This window comes from Nelumbo nucifera, chromosome 2, assembly GCF_055504915.1.
Source record: "Nelumbo nucifera cultivar China Antique chromosome 2, China Antique-T2T, whole genome shotgun sequence".
Lineage (NCBI taxonomy): Eukaryota > Viridiplantae > Streptophyta > Magnoliopsida > Proteales > Nelumbonaceae > Nelumbo > Nelumbo nucifera.
The window spans coordinates 14,721,312-14,738,289 of NC_142650.1; the positions used below are offsets into that span (position 1 = coordinate 14,721,312).

At 35.4% G+C, this 16,978-nt stretch overlaps 2 protein-coding genes across 4 annotated transcripts; one reads left to right on the top strand and one right to left on the bottom strand.

Annotated features, from left to right (window-relative positions):
- The first annotated feature begins 648 nt into the window (after positions 1 to 648).
- Positions 649 to 4,713, top strand: LOC104597121 (LOB domain-containing protein 29-like). Of its 2 annotated transcripts, XM_088897268.1 has the most exons (3): positions 649 to 925; positions 3,183 to 3,474; positions 3,589 to 4,712. In XM_088897268.1, the coding sequence occupies exons 2-3, from the start codon at positions 3,187 to 3,189 to the stop codon at positions 4,042 to 4,044; spliced, it is 744 nt and encodes a 247-aa protein (XP_088753394.1). In that variant the 5' UTR covers positions 649 to 925; positions 3,183 to 3,186; the 3' UTR covers positions 4,045 to 4,712. The 2 variants fall into 2 exon arrangements, with proteins under 2 accessions (XP_088753394.1, XP_010256834.1); XM_010258532.3 differs by lacking the exon at positions 649 to 925 and having other exon boundaries at positions 1,781 to 3,474; positions 3,589 to 4,713.
- Positions 4,714 to 4,770: 57 nt separating this feature from the next.
- Positions 4,771 to 7,951, bottom strand: LOC104597340 (putative receptor-like protein kinase At3g47110). Of its 2 annotated transcripts, XM_088897267.1 has the most exons (3): positions 7,375 to 7,514; positions 5,212 to 7,252; positions 4,771 to 5,120 (listed from the first exon to the last, which is right to left on the bottom strand). In XM_088897267.1, exons 2-3 carry the CDS (start codon positions 7,133 to 7,135, stop codon positions 4,774 to 4,776), a joined length of 2,271 nt encoding a protein of 756 aa, XP_088753393.1. In that variant the 5' UTR covers positions 7,136 to 7,252; positions 7,375 to 7,514; the 3' UTR covers positions 4,771 to 4,773. The 2 variants fall into 2 exon arrangements, with proteins under 2 accessions (XP_088753393.1, XP_010257114.1); XM_010258812.3 differs by having other exon boundaries at positions 5,212 to 7,951.
- Between the last annotated feature and the right edge of the window lie 9,027 nt (positions 7,952 to 16,978).

Here is a 16,978-nt window from a genome sequence, read left to right on the forward strand (position 1 = left end):
GATGAACGGTATTTTTGCCCTTAACTGATATTATTTTTAAAAAGTTAATCCATTTGTTTAAATATATTACTTTTATTGATATTAAGTGCCAAAAGTTGCCTTTAACTGCTATAATCCCTTAATTTAATTTGCATGGGTTAAGTTGATTTTTTTTATTAATTTCTTTATTTATATGAACACCCCATTTTTCAGAAAAAAAAAGCCATCTATTTATACTCTGTTTGGTTCGATCCACATAGGTTAATGGCTAAAAAGACAAGCTTGAACAATCAATTTCCTCAAAATGCATAAGCACTTAATGCGTGCAAATGTTAATAATAAATGATCCATTACACCTTACGAGGGAGTGATGATTCAATTAACACGCTCCCATTCACTAGTTACAAGATTGAAACAAGAACAAATATGAACTTGCTTTATTTTCAGTTCAGCACTGAATGAATTACACCTAAGGGTATGAAATGAGACAGTCCGGATTTCCTATTAACTCAATTCTACAATCTTCTCTACTAACCCAATAAAACAATGCCACCTGTCTCTAAACATTTTTAGAATCCTAACTTGTGCAAATAGTTAACAGGTGTTATTGTCCTTCTGTTAGACATCTTTTCTTAAAAAATTCTTTTTTTTCCTTGTGCACAATTTCTTTGTAATTCCTCACCCTCTCCTTTCTGATGTTCCGGAATTTGTTACATTCACCGGACAACAAATTTTTGTCACCTAACGTCACAATTTTTCTCACTACAATCATCTCATTATATATATGCTAATTATGACGATCCCATCTCATATGCCTTCTGAACCTCTCAAAACCCTTCAAATATAAGTCAATCTCTTATTCAATATGTATGGAAATCCCAGCTCCAATTTATGTTGAATCTGCATCAATCTTGTTAACAACTTGTTTTTGAACAGGTTAGAAAAGGTAGGCATCCCCTTATTTTTCTTGCTTTTACTTCCATTTTCATCCTCTTTGCTTTTGCAACTCAATCGAGTATAGACACTATTGCTCTGTTTTCTGCAACTGAAACAAGGCAAAATAGTTCATTACCGGTCATCCCAAACTTCACTCCTCCTATGAATGGAAATCTACCACTGTATATGGAGGCTAGTAGACAACTAATTCCAAGCCTAGAATCCAAACCATAACAGTTCTATTATGAAACTCGTTCTGCTCACTTTCAGACCAGAACCTCCCTTAATCGATCTTTGATGGTGATTTGCCTTTCCATTGAGTAAATCTTGGAATTCCTTTGTGATTCCACTGAGCTCACAATTAGGTCAAGGACGCCCATCTTCACTTCAGTTTTATCTTTGTAGGCATTCCATGGGCCGAAGATAACATCGAGCAGAGAAGAGAGAGGCAAAATCATGCATATTATTTTAAGGAATACATGTCTAACGGAGGGGTAATAACACCGTCCATGTTATTTGCAAAGTTAAAGACTCAAAAGAGGTTTAGGTACTGGTAGCATTGTTTTATTGGGTTAGTAGAGAGGATTGTAGAATTGAGTTTGTAGGAAATACATGCGCTATTAGAGTTCAAGAAAGGACCTTTTTCTTTTTGCACTCTTGTAATATTTGAAGGAATGATGAAGAATGACATTTTCATCGTTAAACTCGAAAGGATCCCATCCTCCCAAAACTCTATATCTACATGCTTTTCAAGTCAATATAAAAGCCTTTCTGAAATGACAGAAAGAAAGAAGTCTAATTAGTGAAATGAAACTTTAAGCTTCTTGTTCACTCCTTTTCCTGTCTTCTTCTCCGTTATTCTGCAGTGAATTTATGCTCCAAAGAATTCAAGTGAATGTGCAATCCTCTGGGTACCCAGAAGCCATAAACTGTTGTTAATGGCCATGGAGAACTCTCTCCTCTTCCTTCCGGATGAATTGAATAAGCCTTCTTTTCCTGGACACAGGAGGGGGTGGGGTCCATGACCATGACCATCAACCCCATATTGTTAATTAATGTCCAACAGCTCCACCCTATTAAACTATGAGTAGAAGTGCAAAATTATGGGGATTGGACATATTCCTAGACAAATAGACATTATGAACCAAACCCTCTTCTTCCTCTATCCGATCCCTAAACTTAGAAACTTGCGCAAAGCAGTAGAAAGGTTTGTTATTTGTTAGCTAAAAGAGCAGGATTCGGCATGTTCATTTGACTTGAATAATTGCACAATAAACCAATGTTGTCATTCTGGGACCAGACAATAAACAACCATTTTGGTGACTGGGTGACAGATTAAAATGGTCCTAAGTCATCTTTCAAAGCTATTTCATGTACATCAAAGTAAGCTTGGAACAATAAATATCAGGGGGTATAACACATTAACACATACAGATGTCAGCCCCCAATTCTATCAATCTAACCATTTGGTCCAGTCCCAAGTATGACAGAATTGCAACATACGTATCAATCTAACCATTTGGTCGGTGTATGTAATATGTAAGCTCTTGTACATAATTTTTCTGTAGTACTCTATCAAACCTTCAGTTGTTGATAGTCACTTTTTTTGGAAGGGATTGTTAATTGTCATTGTATACTTAAATTCTCCAGACATTAATGAACTCATGATCTTACTTAAGGGGGAGGATGAACTTGAATCGTCTTCAAAACTCAATTAGAATAGCTTTGATTTGCTAGCTAGCTAACATTCTAATCTCTGATCATCAGCTATATGTGTTTCATACTTTTTCAATTCATTGCACTCTATATTGCTATAGGGGCATGAGCTCTGTTATAATTACCAAATAAAGGGAAAAGGAGCCCTGTACTTTCCTAGGCGATGACAATGCTGATGATTTAAGGCGTGGAGAGTTTAAAATACTAGTCCGGAGCAATAATTTCTCGTTTTGAGTACTTCTTGCTTGAATGTTGCATCCAGTTCTCTTGTTTGGTTGTGAGGAATCTCAATGAATAAAAATCCCTTTTTAGGCATGAATCAGGAAAGGTTACCTGTTTTGAGAATGACCCATGTAGGCCACCAAGGAGACCCACCGGGAGTAGAACTAACTTTTTGGCTAAAGCAGTAATATAATGCTCCTTCTTCTATAAAAAAGGAAAAGGAAATTTTAGCATTAAAATCAGGCACTTCTAGCTCTAGCCTCTAGGGATGGTATATATAAAGATACAACTCTAGTAGGCAATAAGCATTTTTCTAATCAAAGGTCCAGGACAATGGCAGGAGTTGGATCATCATCATCATCATGTGGAGCATGCAAGTTCTTGAGGAGAAAATGCAGCAGTGGATGTGTGTTCGCTCCTTACTTCTGTTACGAACAGGGAGCTAATCATTTTGCCGCGGTTCACAAGGTGTTTGGAGCGAGCAATGTCTCCAAGCTACTGTCGCACCTCCCAGTGCACAACCGAAGTGAAGCGGCCCTCACCATCTCCTATGAAGCACTAGCTCGTATGGGAGATCCTATATATGGTTGTGTTGCACATATCCTAGCGCTCCAGCAGCAGGTTATTTTGCTCTCATCTTCTTTCTTACGCTTACATTAATTACAATCAAAATGATATCTCTGGACATGTATATATACAAGCTTCATCAGTTGTTTATACTTCAATTATTTGCAGGTGGCTCATCTTAAGGAGGAGATAGAATTTCTGGGGAATCAAGTAGCATGCCTTGCTAATGATGCCACGCCTGTTAGTCGTCCAAGTTGTCAAGCTCAAACAACTACTGAAACGGCCAACTGGTTCCAAGTTTCTTCACAACGAGACACCATGGATGTACAGTATGGTCTCAACCACCAGCCTCTGTTCGATCATAATCTGTCACATGCAGTGAAAGCCAGTACTACTACTGGCACTGTAGAGATCATCAATAGTGAAATGAATGCTCAGCTTCCTCCTTTGTATATGCTAGATAACCAAAACTTGTACTGCCACACTACTACAATTTCGCCAAATGGCTTGGAGAGACTGTCGATAATGGGGGTGCAGCAAGAGATATTGCCGAGTGTGACAGTCCCACTTATGCAGAATACTAGAACTAGAGCACCGTTCAACCAACCGCCACTGGGTTCGTAGCATTGGAGATGCACTATCAGCGAGATATCTTAGTTCTTAGGAGTTGAGTATCGGAAGGATATTAAAAGAAAATAGTCTGTTGGCCTTGAGTTTACAGAGTTAATTAGTCTTGTAAATTAAATGTAAAAAGATGATCCATCGAGCATGGAGTTTGGTATGGTTCCAGAGAACCAATACTGGTGATCCTTGTGCTCCTGAGAAGTAACAATGAAATTTTAAGTTTGAATACACGAGAATCACTACAGTTACTTCTTATTGAGCAAAAAAACAAGTAACGAAAGCAAGCAAATTTACTTTCAGCTCAAAACTCGTCCTAGTACTCATTCGCTCTGGGGAGAAGAACTTGTACCGAAGAATATTGTGGATGTAACCCTGCAGTTACAGTCTGAACTTGTTGGGTCAACCCGGCGGGAACATTGAAGTCATTATGACTGTATTTCAAATTGAACTCGCTTTCTTGCATCCATCAGTTTGTTAAATTGCATATTGTCTGTATTTTTCAGTTGAGTTTTGATCATCTTACGTAAATTATCGGTTAATGATTCGTGAGTTACTTGCCGAATCACCAATGCGATGACTTCGTTGATGCATATGCAACGCAGAACATTTCCAGTAGCGCGCGGAAGAAAATCTGAAAATGACTTGCAATCCAAGGATTAATTACAAGAATTGATCTCATACTCTCGAGTCATATCTTTCTGACCCATTTGAAGAAGTGAGTTTACATAATTAAATTTTATTATTAGAATTAGTAAGCAAGTTCCTAGTTCTTTTGATCATTGCAGACACATCTCTCATGTTTGGTCGCTCTTCAGGGATTTCACTTGCACATGATAAACCAATGTTGATGACTGAAACCAAGCAGTCCTTGTTCCACAGATTACAATCTTCCACCAATTCAACGTCTAAGATTTCCACTACCTGTTCAGGAAATGCTGTCCTAACCCATTCTTGAAATTTCAGTCCCCCACTGAACATCTCGTTCGTTGGTCTCTTCCCAGTGAACAATTCAAGCAGAAGCATCCCATAACTGTAAACATCACCTTTGGTTGACACTGTTCCTCCCAAACCATACTCTGCAACTCAAGATGACAGTACGGTATGATAACCACAAGTGACCCTTGATGAATGAAAAAACAAATAAATAACTCAATTATAAACAAGTACCTGGTGCAATGTAGCCAATTGATCCTCTCAACCCAATAGTGCTGCTGCTTTGTTGATGATTTGAGGCAGTCCCATGAAGCATTTTTGCAAGTCCGAAGTCCCCAACATGAGCAGTCATGTTTTCATTCATGAGGACATTACTTGGTTTGAGATCACAATGCACCACAGGAACTTCACAATCGTGATGCAAATACTCCATTGCAGCTGCAACTTCTATGGCAATTTCCAACCTCTGTTGTATATTTAGGGACCTCCTTTCAATCCCCCACCCTCTTGTATGATGAAGCCACTCCTCCAAGCTTCCACTTGACATTAATTGCAGAACCAATGCCTTGAAGTCATTAGTTGAACATGCACTCATGATCCTTACAAGGTTGCGGTGCCTAACGTTCCGCAGAGCTTCACACTCAGCAAGAAAGCTCTTGGAGGCTCCATGCTGATCCATGTTAAAAACCTTGATAGCAACCGGAGTTCCATCACTAAGAACTCCCTTGTAAACAGACCCAAAACTCCCTTCTCCGATTAGGTTCTCTGAATCGAAATTACTGGTTGCAGCTCTGAGATCGTAATATGTATATAATCTGTGGGGATCCTCAAAAGAAATGATCTCAGCATCTGTAGACTTGAGTTCTGGCTTCCTCTTCCTGTATAACAGCAAGAAGAAACCCAAGGCCATGAGTATGAAAAGCCCCGCAGAACCCATTGCAAGTCCTACGACCAGCTTTGTTTTCCATCTATTAGAATGCATTTCAGTGACAACACAATCAGGTAGCCCTAGTATAGGAGCACCACCACAGAGCTCAGAATTTCCGGTGGTAGATATGGCAGTTGAATTCAAGAAGATACCTCTTGTGGGTACCTTTCCTTGAAGATGATTGCCAGAGAGGTTCAAGTTCTGAAGGAACTGGAGGGAAGCTAGAGACAATGGAATGGAGCCAGATAGATTATTGGATGATAGGTCCAAATACTCTATACCTTTTAAGTTGGCCATTGAATCGGGAATTGAACCTAGGAAAGAATTGTTGGACAGATCAAGATACAAGAGATTAGAACACTGCCCGATTGTAGTTGGAATTGTCCCTGATAGCTTATTCTTGGAGATGTCAATACCTTGTACCATTTTCAAATTTCCAATTTCTGAAGGCAAAGAACCAGTAAGAGAATTCCATGATAGATTAAGAAGAAACCCTAAACTTGGATATCCAAAGATCTCCTTAGGTATTTCTCCCTTTAGCTCATTGTGAGAGAGATCCAAAGTCTGAAGATGCTGGCAATTTGAAAGGCTTGAAGGGATTCTGCCTGTTAATTTGTTTCTACTCAAACCTAATTCATACAGCCCTGTCAGGTTTTGCAGAGATTCAGGTATGGGCCCCGACAAACTGTTCATCTCCAAGAAAAGTTGCTGCAGATTTTGCAAATTTCCAATTGTAGAAGGAATGTTCCCGGTTAAGGAATTCGATTCTGTAGACAACATTATGAGACTATGTAGATTCCCAATTTCTTTTGGTATATTTCCTTGAAGATGATTTTCACCCATTACTAGCAGAGAAAGCTGAGTTGAGAGATTACCTATCGAGGAGGGAATAGGACCAGTGAGTTGGTTTGTAGCAACAGAAAAAACTTGTAGAAGGGTGGAATTTTGCAATGAGGTGATGAAATCCAATCCGTTTTCACCGTTGCTTACCAAACCATTGATCTCAAGATTCAGAATTAAAAGATTTGGAAGATTCCAGAGCAGGGGAACCTGTCCTGTGAATTGGTTGGATGAGAGATCAAGTCGTTTCAGGCTTGAAGCATTGGAGAGAGATGCGGGGATTGGTCCTTGTAGCAAGTTGCCACCCACAAACAAGGTATCTAGATTGGGTAAAGTAGAGAACAAATTGGATGACAAATGACCTGAAAACCTGTTCTTGGCCAAACTCATGATTATTAAAGATGAAAGGTTGTATAGAGAGGTAGGAATCTCACCTGAGAGATTGTTATCAGCTAAGCTTAATTGTAACAAGAAACGGAGCTGACCTAATTCATTTGGAATGAATCCCTGTAGATTGTTTGAGAGAAAGATGAGGTTGTTAAGAGAGGAAAGGTTTCCAAAGGAAGAAGGGATTGAACCCGTAAGGTTATTCTTTGCAAAACTCAAATCTCGAAGGTTGGATAGCATACCTAATTCTGGTGGGATTGACCCGTGAAACTGATTATCAGACAAATCAAGAAGCCGAAGCTTAGAACAGAGGCTAAGCGAGGAGGGTATGGTTCCATGGATGACATTGGAAGCTAGGACGAGCGTCTCTAGCCGAAAGAGCTTGCCCAAGTCTGTTGGAAGGTAACCGCTGAAGCTATTGTTCTGCAAGTCGATTAGGCGGAGGAAAGAGAGATTGGTGATGAGAGGGGTGATTGTTCCGGCAAGAGTGAGATTCCCGAGGGCGAGACCAGTAACTCGTTGCTTGCTGGGATTGCATAGAACTCCTTCCCAGTTGCAGAACGAGGTGTTTGGGTTCCAGGTGTGGAGAATGCCGTAGGGATCATGAGTTATGTGGGATTTGAAAGAGAGGAGAGCATCAAAATCCGTAGAGTTGTTGAGCCGAGGTCCAGTTAGAGCTTGAGAATGGTTAAGAGAGTCATACAAGAATAGAGCAAGTAGTATGGCAATGGATGCTTTCATGGTGTTGCCACTTGCCACCTTCAGTATTCGGTATTCGTTTCTAGGTCTCTCTCTCCCTCTCTCTCAGTGATGATGTCTCTGTAGCTATAAAACCAGAAGCAATGGAAGAATTTGACTTCAACCATACTCAAAAGTCAAACATTTCATACTTTTTTTGTAAGTAGTAACCCGCCAAAGCCAAGAACAGTACTGTTACACTGTTGAGTGGTGAGGGGCCTGAAATGTTTGGTAAAGGACATATTTATAATTATGCAAAATATATTAAATTTCGATATTAATATATTATTGCTGCTTCAGCTTGTGTTCCATTTTCAACGGGTTTGGGTGGCACCGAAAGACAGAAAGAGTAAAGACCCAGCAGCGAGCGTCTCAAATCAATGGTCAAATACAGTATCTACACTCTGGTCCTTGTATGGTAAGGATGTTGATTGATGAATGAAGGTGATGCGTGAATGCCTATAAAAATCAGTCTCTACTCTCAATTATCAAACACAATTGACGGAGGAGATGGTCTTTAGTGTACACTTTAAGCATTAGGATTGGTCAATTTGGTCAATTGACAATTTGGCATTCTCCCACTCACCGCCACCTGCACCAACCCAACGCCCTATTGTCATTTGTTTATTTGTTTCCTTGTTCGTTTTTTTCAAAAGCCGCATATTATGTCTGCCTTCCAAATTTCCAATAAATATATTAAAAAAAAAAAAAGATCAGGTTAATAGGTTTATGCTTTTCTAAATTTCTACCTCCTTACCCCTTTTCCCAAATTACTGATTGTGAGATTTGTTTCCACGTTAAGATTGGAACAAACCAGCCAATACACCGGCGAGCGAGCTTAGCTGGGGGAATTCAGATCTCCACAAGAATCCTATTCACACCTACCTACCTACTCAAATATCGAAAATGTTAATAAGACATTAGTAGGTGTGGGTCAGGTCTTGTGGGTAGAAGATGAATTTTGGTTAAGGGGCTTTTTCATTGAATAACGAAATGCCCGCAATCCAATACTTGGGGGCTGTTTAGTGTTTCATAACAACTGTAAATGCTGAAACGAAAAGCTTATAGCTTCGTCAAGGATGTTTTGAGTTTCTTAATGGCTAAAACTGATGTTGGATAGATCATTATATCCTTTAATTATTTTAATAGCTAAAAGACAAAGCAATATTTCATGTTTGACAAACTATCATCTAAATTTAGACGAACATTTTGACAAACTTTTATGTTTGATAACCGTTGCCCAAAAGGTATCCATAGCCTTCGGATAACTATGTTTTCTGGCGTAAGGCCCCGTTTGGTGCATGAGTGCATCTTTTTGCACAGTCTGTCGGCCATTTATAAGTCTGGAAGACTGTGATTTGGTATTTTTCTATTTGGTTTGCGGCAGATTTAGCCGCCAATAGTCGATATGCCAAAAAGACGTGAAAAGCCCAAATCGGGCAATTTTCGGGAAGCTCCAAATGGAACTTTTGCAATTTTTTTCTATTCGTCTTTGGATGGAAAGATGCACGGAAAGACATGCCTTAAACCGAGTCTGGATCTACTGACCATGTTTGTATGACCACATAGCTGACCACCGCATGAGAAGATAACACCTGTCCATACACGCGCAAAACACTTTGACATGTGTGGGGAACTAACGGAGGGGTGTTAAGCCCCATCGTTGGCTCCCAAAGAAATTTCAAACTCAATTTCAAAAATAGTTTTCTCTCTTCTTCGTCTCTGAACCCTGTCTTTGTCTTCAAATATTGTTCATCTCTGAAATCCCAATCACCATCTCCTCATTTCTCCTTCATTCTTGTCTAAACCTCATTCTTTCTCTACGTCTATGAACTTCTCTCTCTTTATCTCTAAACACTGTTCACCGTTTAAAAATTTAAAACCCTAATCACTTCTCTGAACCTTATCTTCCCAACTTGTAATCCGATTATTTCCAACATTCACAACTACCATCGTATTGCTCTCATTGAAGCTACTATAGGTGAGTCTTTTAATGAAAAAGATTTTCTGCTCTCTAAAAAAATGTTTTATTTTAAATCACTTGGGGGTTTCGTATTGATTTCATCGAACTGCTCTCTAACTCTGCATTTTGGAATATATTCTGAACCTTATTCTCTCTCTGCATCTCTGAACTTTTCTCTCTTTATCTTTGAACACTAGTCGCCGTTTAAAAATTTGAAACCATAATCACTTCTCTAAACCTTACCTTCCCAACTTGTAATCCGATTTTCAACTTATTGGAATCCGATTATCCCCGACATTTGCAACTACCATCATTCTACTCTCGTTGGTGCTATTACATGTAAGTCTTTCAAAACTTCTCTAAGTTCTCCGTTTAATTTATACTTATACCTTATTCCCCCTATTTGTTTCTAGTTGAAAGCATAGGGTACTAGTAAGCCAATTTCCCTAAGTTTATTTTGTTGGATTTTAGACGTCTCTTGTTGTTATTTCTTTAATGGATAACACTCATTTCGCTTATTTCTTCTTTTTTAATTCTAAATGGAAATGCTAGACTGGTTAATTGGATGGCTCACAAACCGACCAACACCAATATCTGCATTGAAACATATGCCCAAGATTTACATTAATCTCAACCCAGAGAACAACAGATCCACTAGTTAGGTGTATATTTCCAATCGATTGAGAGCTCTCATACAATGACTTTATTTACCCAAGTGCTCTGAGAAACATTGCACTAGAAGAGGAGATAGGGACTTTTAATCATAGTGTTCTGAGAAACATTTACTTCCTATCCATCCAACATCATGTTCAAAAAGTTTTGTGCCAAGAAGAAAATAATGTATGAGTATATAATATAGGCAAAACTATTGTTTATTAGTTACTAGATCTGTTAGTATACCCATGGTTGCTTTATCTAATCCAACTAAAACTTGAACAAGTTGAACTAGAAATAAACAACAATGCATATGCTAGTTTGATATGTGGCATTTGTAGAAGATATTCATATTTAAAATTTAAGTTGTATCTTATTCTTTTTTATTTTGCATAACAGGTAAGAATATTTGTAAGTGGTGCTTACAAGTCAGATTTCTTCAAGTTCTGAAGCATGTGTGCTGAAATATGTGAACCATCATTGCAATTGTCCACACAAGCCAAATGTTACACCAAAGATATCCAATAAAAGTGATAATAAAAGACAAAATGTACTTCATCTATGCAAGTAGAAAATATAACTATTTTGGATGGGATATCCCTTATAATTTTGATTAGGTGTTTGAATTGGCACATGCAACAAATAGATGGATAAATGAACCCAGTATAAGAAAGTGGATTGAAGAAAGAGGTTCTAAAACAATTTGAGAAGGAAATATCAGTATTAGAGAACAACTTTATGAAAGCGGTTTGGGAAGCATATAGTTTTTGTCATAATGGTAGTGGTTTTAAAGTAGTAGATTTTCAAATATATGCTCATAAAGTATGGCAGTTAATTTATATTACCAATGTAGTTAAGGTGACTTTAGATCACTAAGTTGGAATGGAATCATATTGACTATCCATTTTGTGAGCTTTGAGTGATATTAGTTTTGATTGTTAAAGTATACTTACTTATTACAAGTTGCTTTAATTATGAAAAAACTCCAAAGGTGTGTTAGAAACAAACTACTAGCATGGTTTATTGCTCTAATGGAATGAATGTTTTGAGTGATTGTTCTTTTTCAACACTAACACTTTTACCAAGCCACCACTCCAAATTCATCCTAATATATTTTCTCAATGAGAATAGGTTTTATACCAATTTCTAGATCTAAATTGAGATCCTCATTCCTTAGGCTCCATTTGGAAGGAGTACAAATACAAATATGTAGAGTGCAAAATCTTGTATTTTGTATGATTTTTTTATGTATTTGTACGGTACATTTTTGCATTTGAACTCTTTCCAAATTGGGCCTTAGATACTATAATGGTTTCAAATTTTTAAATTAACCATTATGAGAGCACATGGAAAGTTGATTCATTCATCGCCTAGGCTAACCCACTACGTGACTAATTGTGCAAAGTAACATACCGTTTGTTCCAAAATTATGTAATTTCTCATAGAATTAATCAAGTTTCTACTTGTTCAAAATTCCAAATAAATGACTCTAATGCTACTAAAAATAATAAATCAAAGTAGGAGCTAGAACACTTCTTAACAGTAATCAATAAATTAGAATTACTGCATTACCACAATTTAAATACAAAAGTGGATCAACTAAGAGAAATAACTTTTTGTTTTGATATGTAAAGTTAGAGAGCAGTTCGATGAAATCAATATGAAACCATCAAGTGATATAAAATATTAACTTAAAAAATAGAACATTTTTTAGAGAGCATAAAATCTTTTTCATTAAAAGACTCACCTGTAGTAGCTTCAATGAGAGCAATACGATGGTAGTTGTGAATGCTGGAAATAATCGGATTACAAGTTGGGAAGATAAGGTTCAGAGAAGTGATTAGGGTTTTAAATTTTTAAACGGTGAGCAGTGCTCAAAGAAAAAGAGAGAGAAGCTCAGAGACGTAGAGAGAGAATGAGGTTCAAACAAAAATGAAGGATAAATGAGGAGATGGTGATTAAGATTTCAGAGATGAATAGTATTTGAAGACAAAGACGGGGTTCAAGGACGAAGAAGAGAGAAAACTATTTTTGAAATTGAGTTTGAAATTTTTTTGGGAGCTAACGGTGGGGCTTAACACCCCTCCGTTAGTTCCCCACACATGCCAAAGTGTTTTGCGTGTATGGACATGTGCTATCTTCTCATATGGTGGTCAGCTATGTGGTCATACAAGCGTGGTCAGCAGATCCAGACTCGCCTTAACCAAATAGGCTTTAGGCTGCTCAGATCTTAATGCAAAAGCTCAATGCATCTTTTGACTGTCAAAGCTACAAGAAGATCTTCCCAAAAAGACAAGCCGAACGACCTCTAAGTTTCGAAAATTAAGTAAAAGCACCAAAGTCAATATTCTTGACTTTGTGCTTTTTAAAAGTGTTTCACTTTGGGATTACTTGAGGATCATGTAACACCTAGAAGTGTCAATTGGACAGATTTGGTCCAACCCAATCTAGTTCAATGTGAGTCCACTCATAAATGGACTGGACCCAATCCAGTCCAAATCTAATATATACAAACCAAATCCAATCCAATCCATTAAAATGTAAATGGATTGGATTGGATCCAATCCAAACTGAATGAAATATCAAAAATTATATAAAAGCACTTTTGTAAAAGTACTTTTATAAAATCACTTTTTAAAAAGTACTTCCATAGACTTTCATAAAAGTGCCTTCGTAAATGTACTTTTATAAAAGCACTTCTAATAAAGTGTTTTCATAAAAGCACTTCTGTAAAAGTTTTTTTTGTAAAAGTGATTTCATAAAAGTGCTTTTATGTAAAAGTACGTTTGTAAAAGTGCTTTCATAAAAGTACTTCTATAAAAGTGCTTTCATAAAAGTACTTCCGTAAAAGTTTTTTTGTAAAAGTGATTTCATAAAAGTGCTTTCGTGTAAAAGTATTTTTACAAAAGTGCTTTCATAAAAGTACTTTTATAAAAATTTTATTAAAGTGATTTTGCAAAAGTGTTTTTATAAAACTACTTCTGTAAAAGTGCTTTCATAAAAGTACTTTTATAAAAATAATTTTCATAAAAGTACTTTTATAAAAGTGCTTTTATAAAATGTTTTCGTAAAAGTACTTTCATAAAAGTGATTTTATGCTATTTTCAATTTTGATCAATTTCAAATTGGACAAGGGTTTGGCCTCATGATTGGATTATTGGAAATTTGGTTTAGGTCTAATTCAAACCAATAAGAATATGCACCAATTTATTTTGGATTGGCCCAATCCAATAATTATAATAGACCGTCCAAATCCGATTTGATAAGGTTTGGATCAAATTGGATCCAAACCAAAACGATCGATTAGCACCCCTAGTAACACCCTTTTACGATTAATAGAAATATAATTAAATACTAAAATAAATCATTACAAAAACAATAAATCATTAAATTAATAGTAAATAATTAGCCAACTAATAAACTCATTAAATAATTACCAATAATAATATTAAATAAAAAATAAAGTAACATATTAGAAAATTTATTAAATAATTAATAAAATTATAAATGATAAAAAAATTATTGAAATAATTAAGAAAAATAACATATGTCATATAAAATGTTGAATTAATAGTAAAAATAATTAAACAACTAATAAAATGATTAAATAATTAAAATATCATCAAAATGTATGAAAATGCATAAATATTTAATCATTTTTTAATTAAATGTAAAAATAGTTAGCCTACTAATAAAATGATTAAATAATTAATAAAATATAACAAAACAATCGATATAAAGAAAATGATTAAATAATTAATGAAAAATTAAGGCGGCGTTTGGAAAGTCTTTCCGCACATTCTTCTAGGCTTCAACAAACTCAAAAGATCAAAACTCAGTTTTTTTCCATTTGATAATCAAAAGCTGGAAAGATAAGAAGGCGTTTGGGTAGAAAGACCCAAAAAGACCAAAAACGCCAAATTTTGTGAAGCTTGAAATGAAGATTTCTGGTCTTTTGCATGATACATAACCTCTAAACACGTTTTTAAAAGCCCAGCAAACTGAGTTGCTTACCAAATGATCTTTGTCTTTAAAGACAATACCCCAAAAGATCAATATATCTTTTGGCCATCTGGGCTGCTAGAAGATCTTTCTAAAAAGATTTACCAAACAACACCTAAATAAAATAATGAAATACTTAAATAATTAACAAAAAATATTAAATTGTTTTCTATAATAAATAAATAATTATAAAAATAATAAAATATGCCACATAGCAAAATTATGATATGATCCATGTGGCACTTTGTTCGTTTCAATACTTTAATACCATTTAAGCTTTGTTTGTTTCACTATGATAACCCTTTCTATCCATTTAAGCTTTGTTTGTTTAATGCCCCGTTTGGGGGAAAATAACCACCCTTTGTAAGTTGTATCAAAACCCTTGTGTGATGATCGTATGGAGGGAATTCCAAAATGGATGGTAAACATTATATTCATGTTTTTAGCGATTAGAATTCCAAAAAAAAAAAAAAACTTTTGTCTTTTTTTCTATCATTTATAGAATTACAACAATCTTATTTTCTCTGTCATATTATCTTCTCATCTGAGTTTGTTTTATGTTTTGTTTATTTTAGCAATCATAAAAAAATATAGAATCAAAATATATTTCTTACTAAATTTTCTTTACATAAATAAACAAATTAAAATATTATATAAAAAAGTTTAATGATCGATACAAATGGAACTTTTTTTAGGCTCTATTTGTTGGCAGTGCAAATATGAACCAGATACAAATTTTGCAATTAATTAGTTTAGTTTTATATTTGCTTTCTTGTAACTATGATTTGTGCTCCTATCTAATACAAAATGTGTTTTTTATTATTATTTTTTTGTCTCACTCGCTGAAAATATAGGTTTTGCATCTCAGAAACCGATACAAAATTTGCACCACCTTCATCCTACCTCAATTCCCTCTCATATAAAGTGGTGATCCCACCATCTTTCTTCCTACCTTATCCCCAGCAATTAACCATCCTCTTACTCCCATTCTCTTTCATATAAGGTGGGACCATGCCATTTACTTCTTATTATTTTCACAAACAAATAAGATAAAGTCAAAAGCAAAAATAAATCAAAATTTGCATTCAACCTTTTTGCACACGCATGCTTTTAAAGCGGTGAAAATGAAATGTGTCAAACAAGTTAAGCTAAGGAAAAATCTGCAAACATTGATTTACATCTAATATTATTAAAAAATAACAATGAACAAATCAGAAATAAACATTAGTATTTGAAACATGACTACAATCAGAAACATCATTTTATGTAACCTGATTTTGAGTTTAAGCGTCAATTTTCTAATAAGAATGATTTTATTAGATAGTAAACATAAATTTTATAAGAGATAATGAAGACCCATGCAGATTTTAATGAATTAATTTAAAATAAATATATACATGTGTAAGAAAGAAGAGGAGGTCTCTCTCTCTTTCTGAAAAGGAGTAAGATGGGTATGGATAAATCAGAGATCATGATTCATGAATCCACAATCTTTGCTATCGTCTATGGTTTTGAGCTTGGCGAATCAAACCCTTTCTCCCTCTCAAGCTCCATTTTTCCTTTAATCCCCATTCCTTTCCCAGTGTCATTTTGTTTATTTGTTTTAGTAATTTTTGGGTTCGAGCTACCTACGTTTTGGGTAGTTCCTCCTAGCATTACCAAAAAAAAAACTTTTAAAAAATAATGAAAGTCAAAATAGAATCATTTTCACATTTATGTAAGTTGATAACAATGATCCTATTTTGTCTATGTTCATTTTTCGATAAGTTATTTATTGAGTAAATGCAGTTACCTGGGTAATTTTTTTCTGGAAAACACTTACCTGGGTAAGTGCATTTACCCATGTTCTTTAATTTCTCATGTAAATAAGGTAATGACTATTTTAGTCATAAAAATCCATTATTAAAAGGGGCATTTTTGTCCCATTCAAGTGTTGGCAACTTCCCCCTAGGCGGGAAGGTTATTTATCCATCTAGGAGATGGGCATCACTTACTCGGGTAAGTGGTACCCATGAAAATAAAAAGAACATGGGATTCTTGGTCAATGGGAAATAAAATCCCATTGACCAACTTTCCCCCCTCTCAAAATCCAAAAAAAAACACCCCCTTCTAGAAAATTGATATATAGTTGTTCTCTATGTATTCGTTAGATATCAATTTGTATTTGGATCTATTGGATTTTGGAGTAGATTTGGATAAGCCCCAATCCAAATCCAATCTGATATATTTGCAGTCTAGTTTTATTTCTCAATATTATACTTAAAATTTAAAAAAGAAAAAATATATATTAGGAAAAATTCCACTTTATTACCCTAAACTTTGTGGATAGTGTCAAGTTAGTACCCAAACTTTAAAAAAAGTGTTAAGTTGGTCTCTATCGTTAATTGACCACCAATTATCTGTTGAAAATGTCGAAACTACCCTTCAAAAAAAGACAATATTCATGTCTTTTACTTTGAGACTGAACAGGTTATCTTCAAAGAAAATAG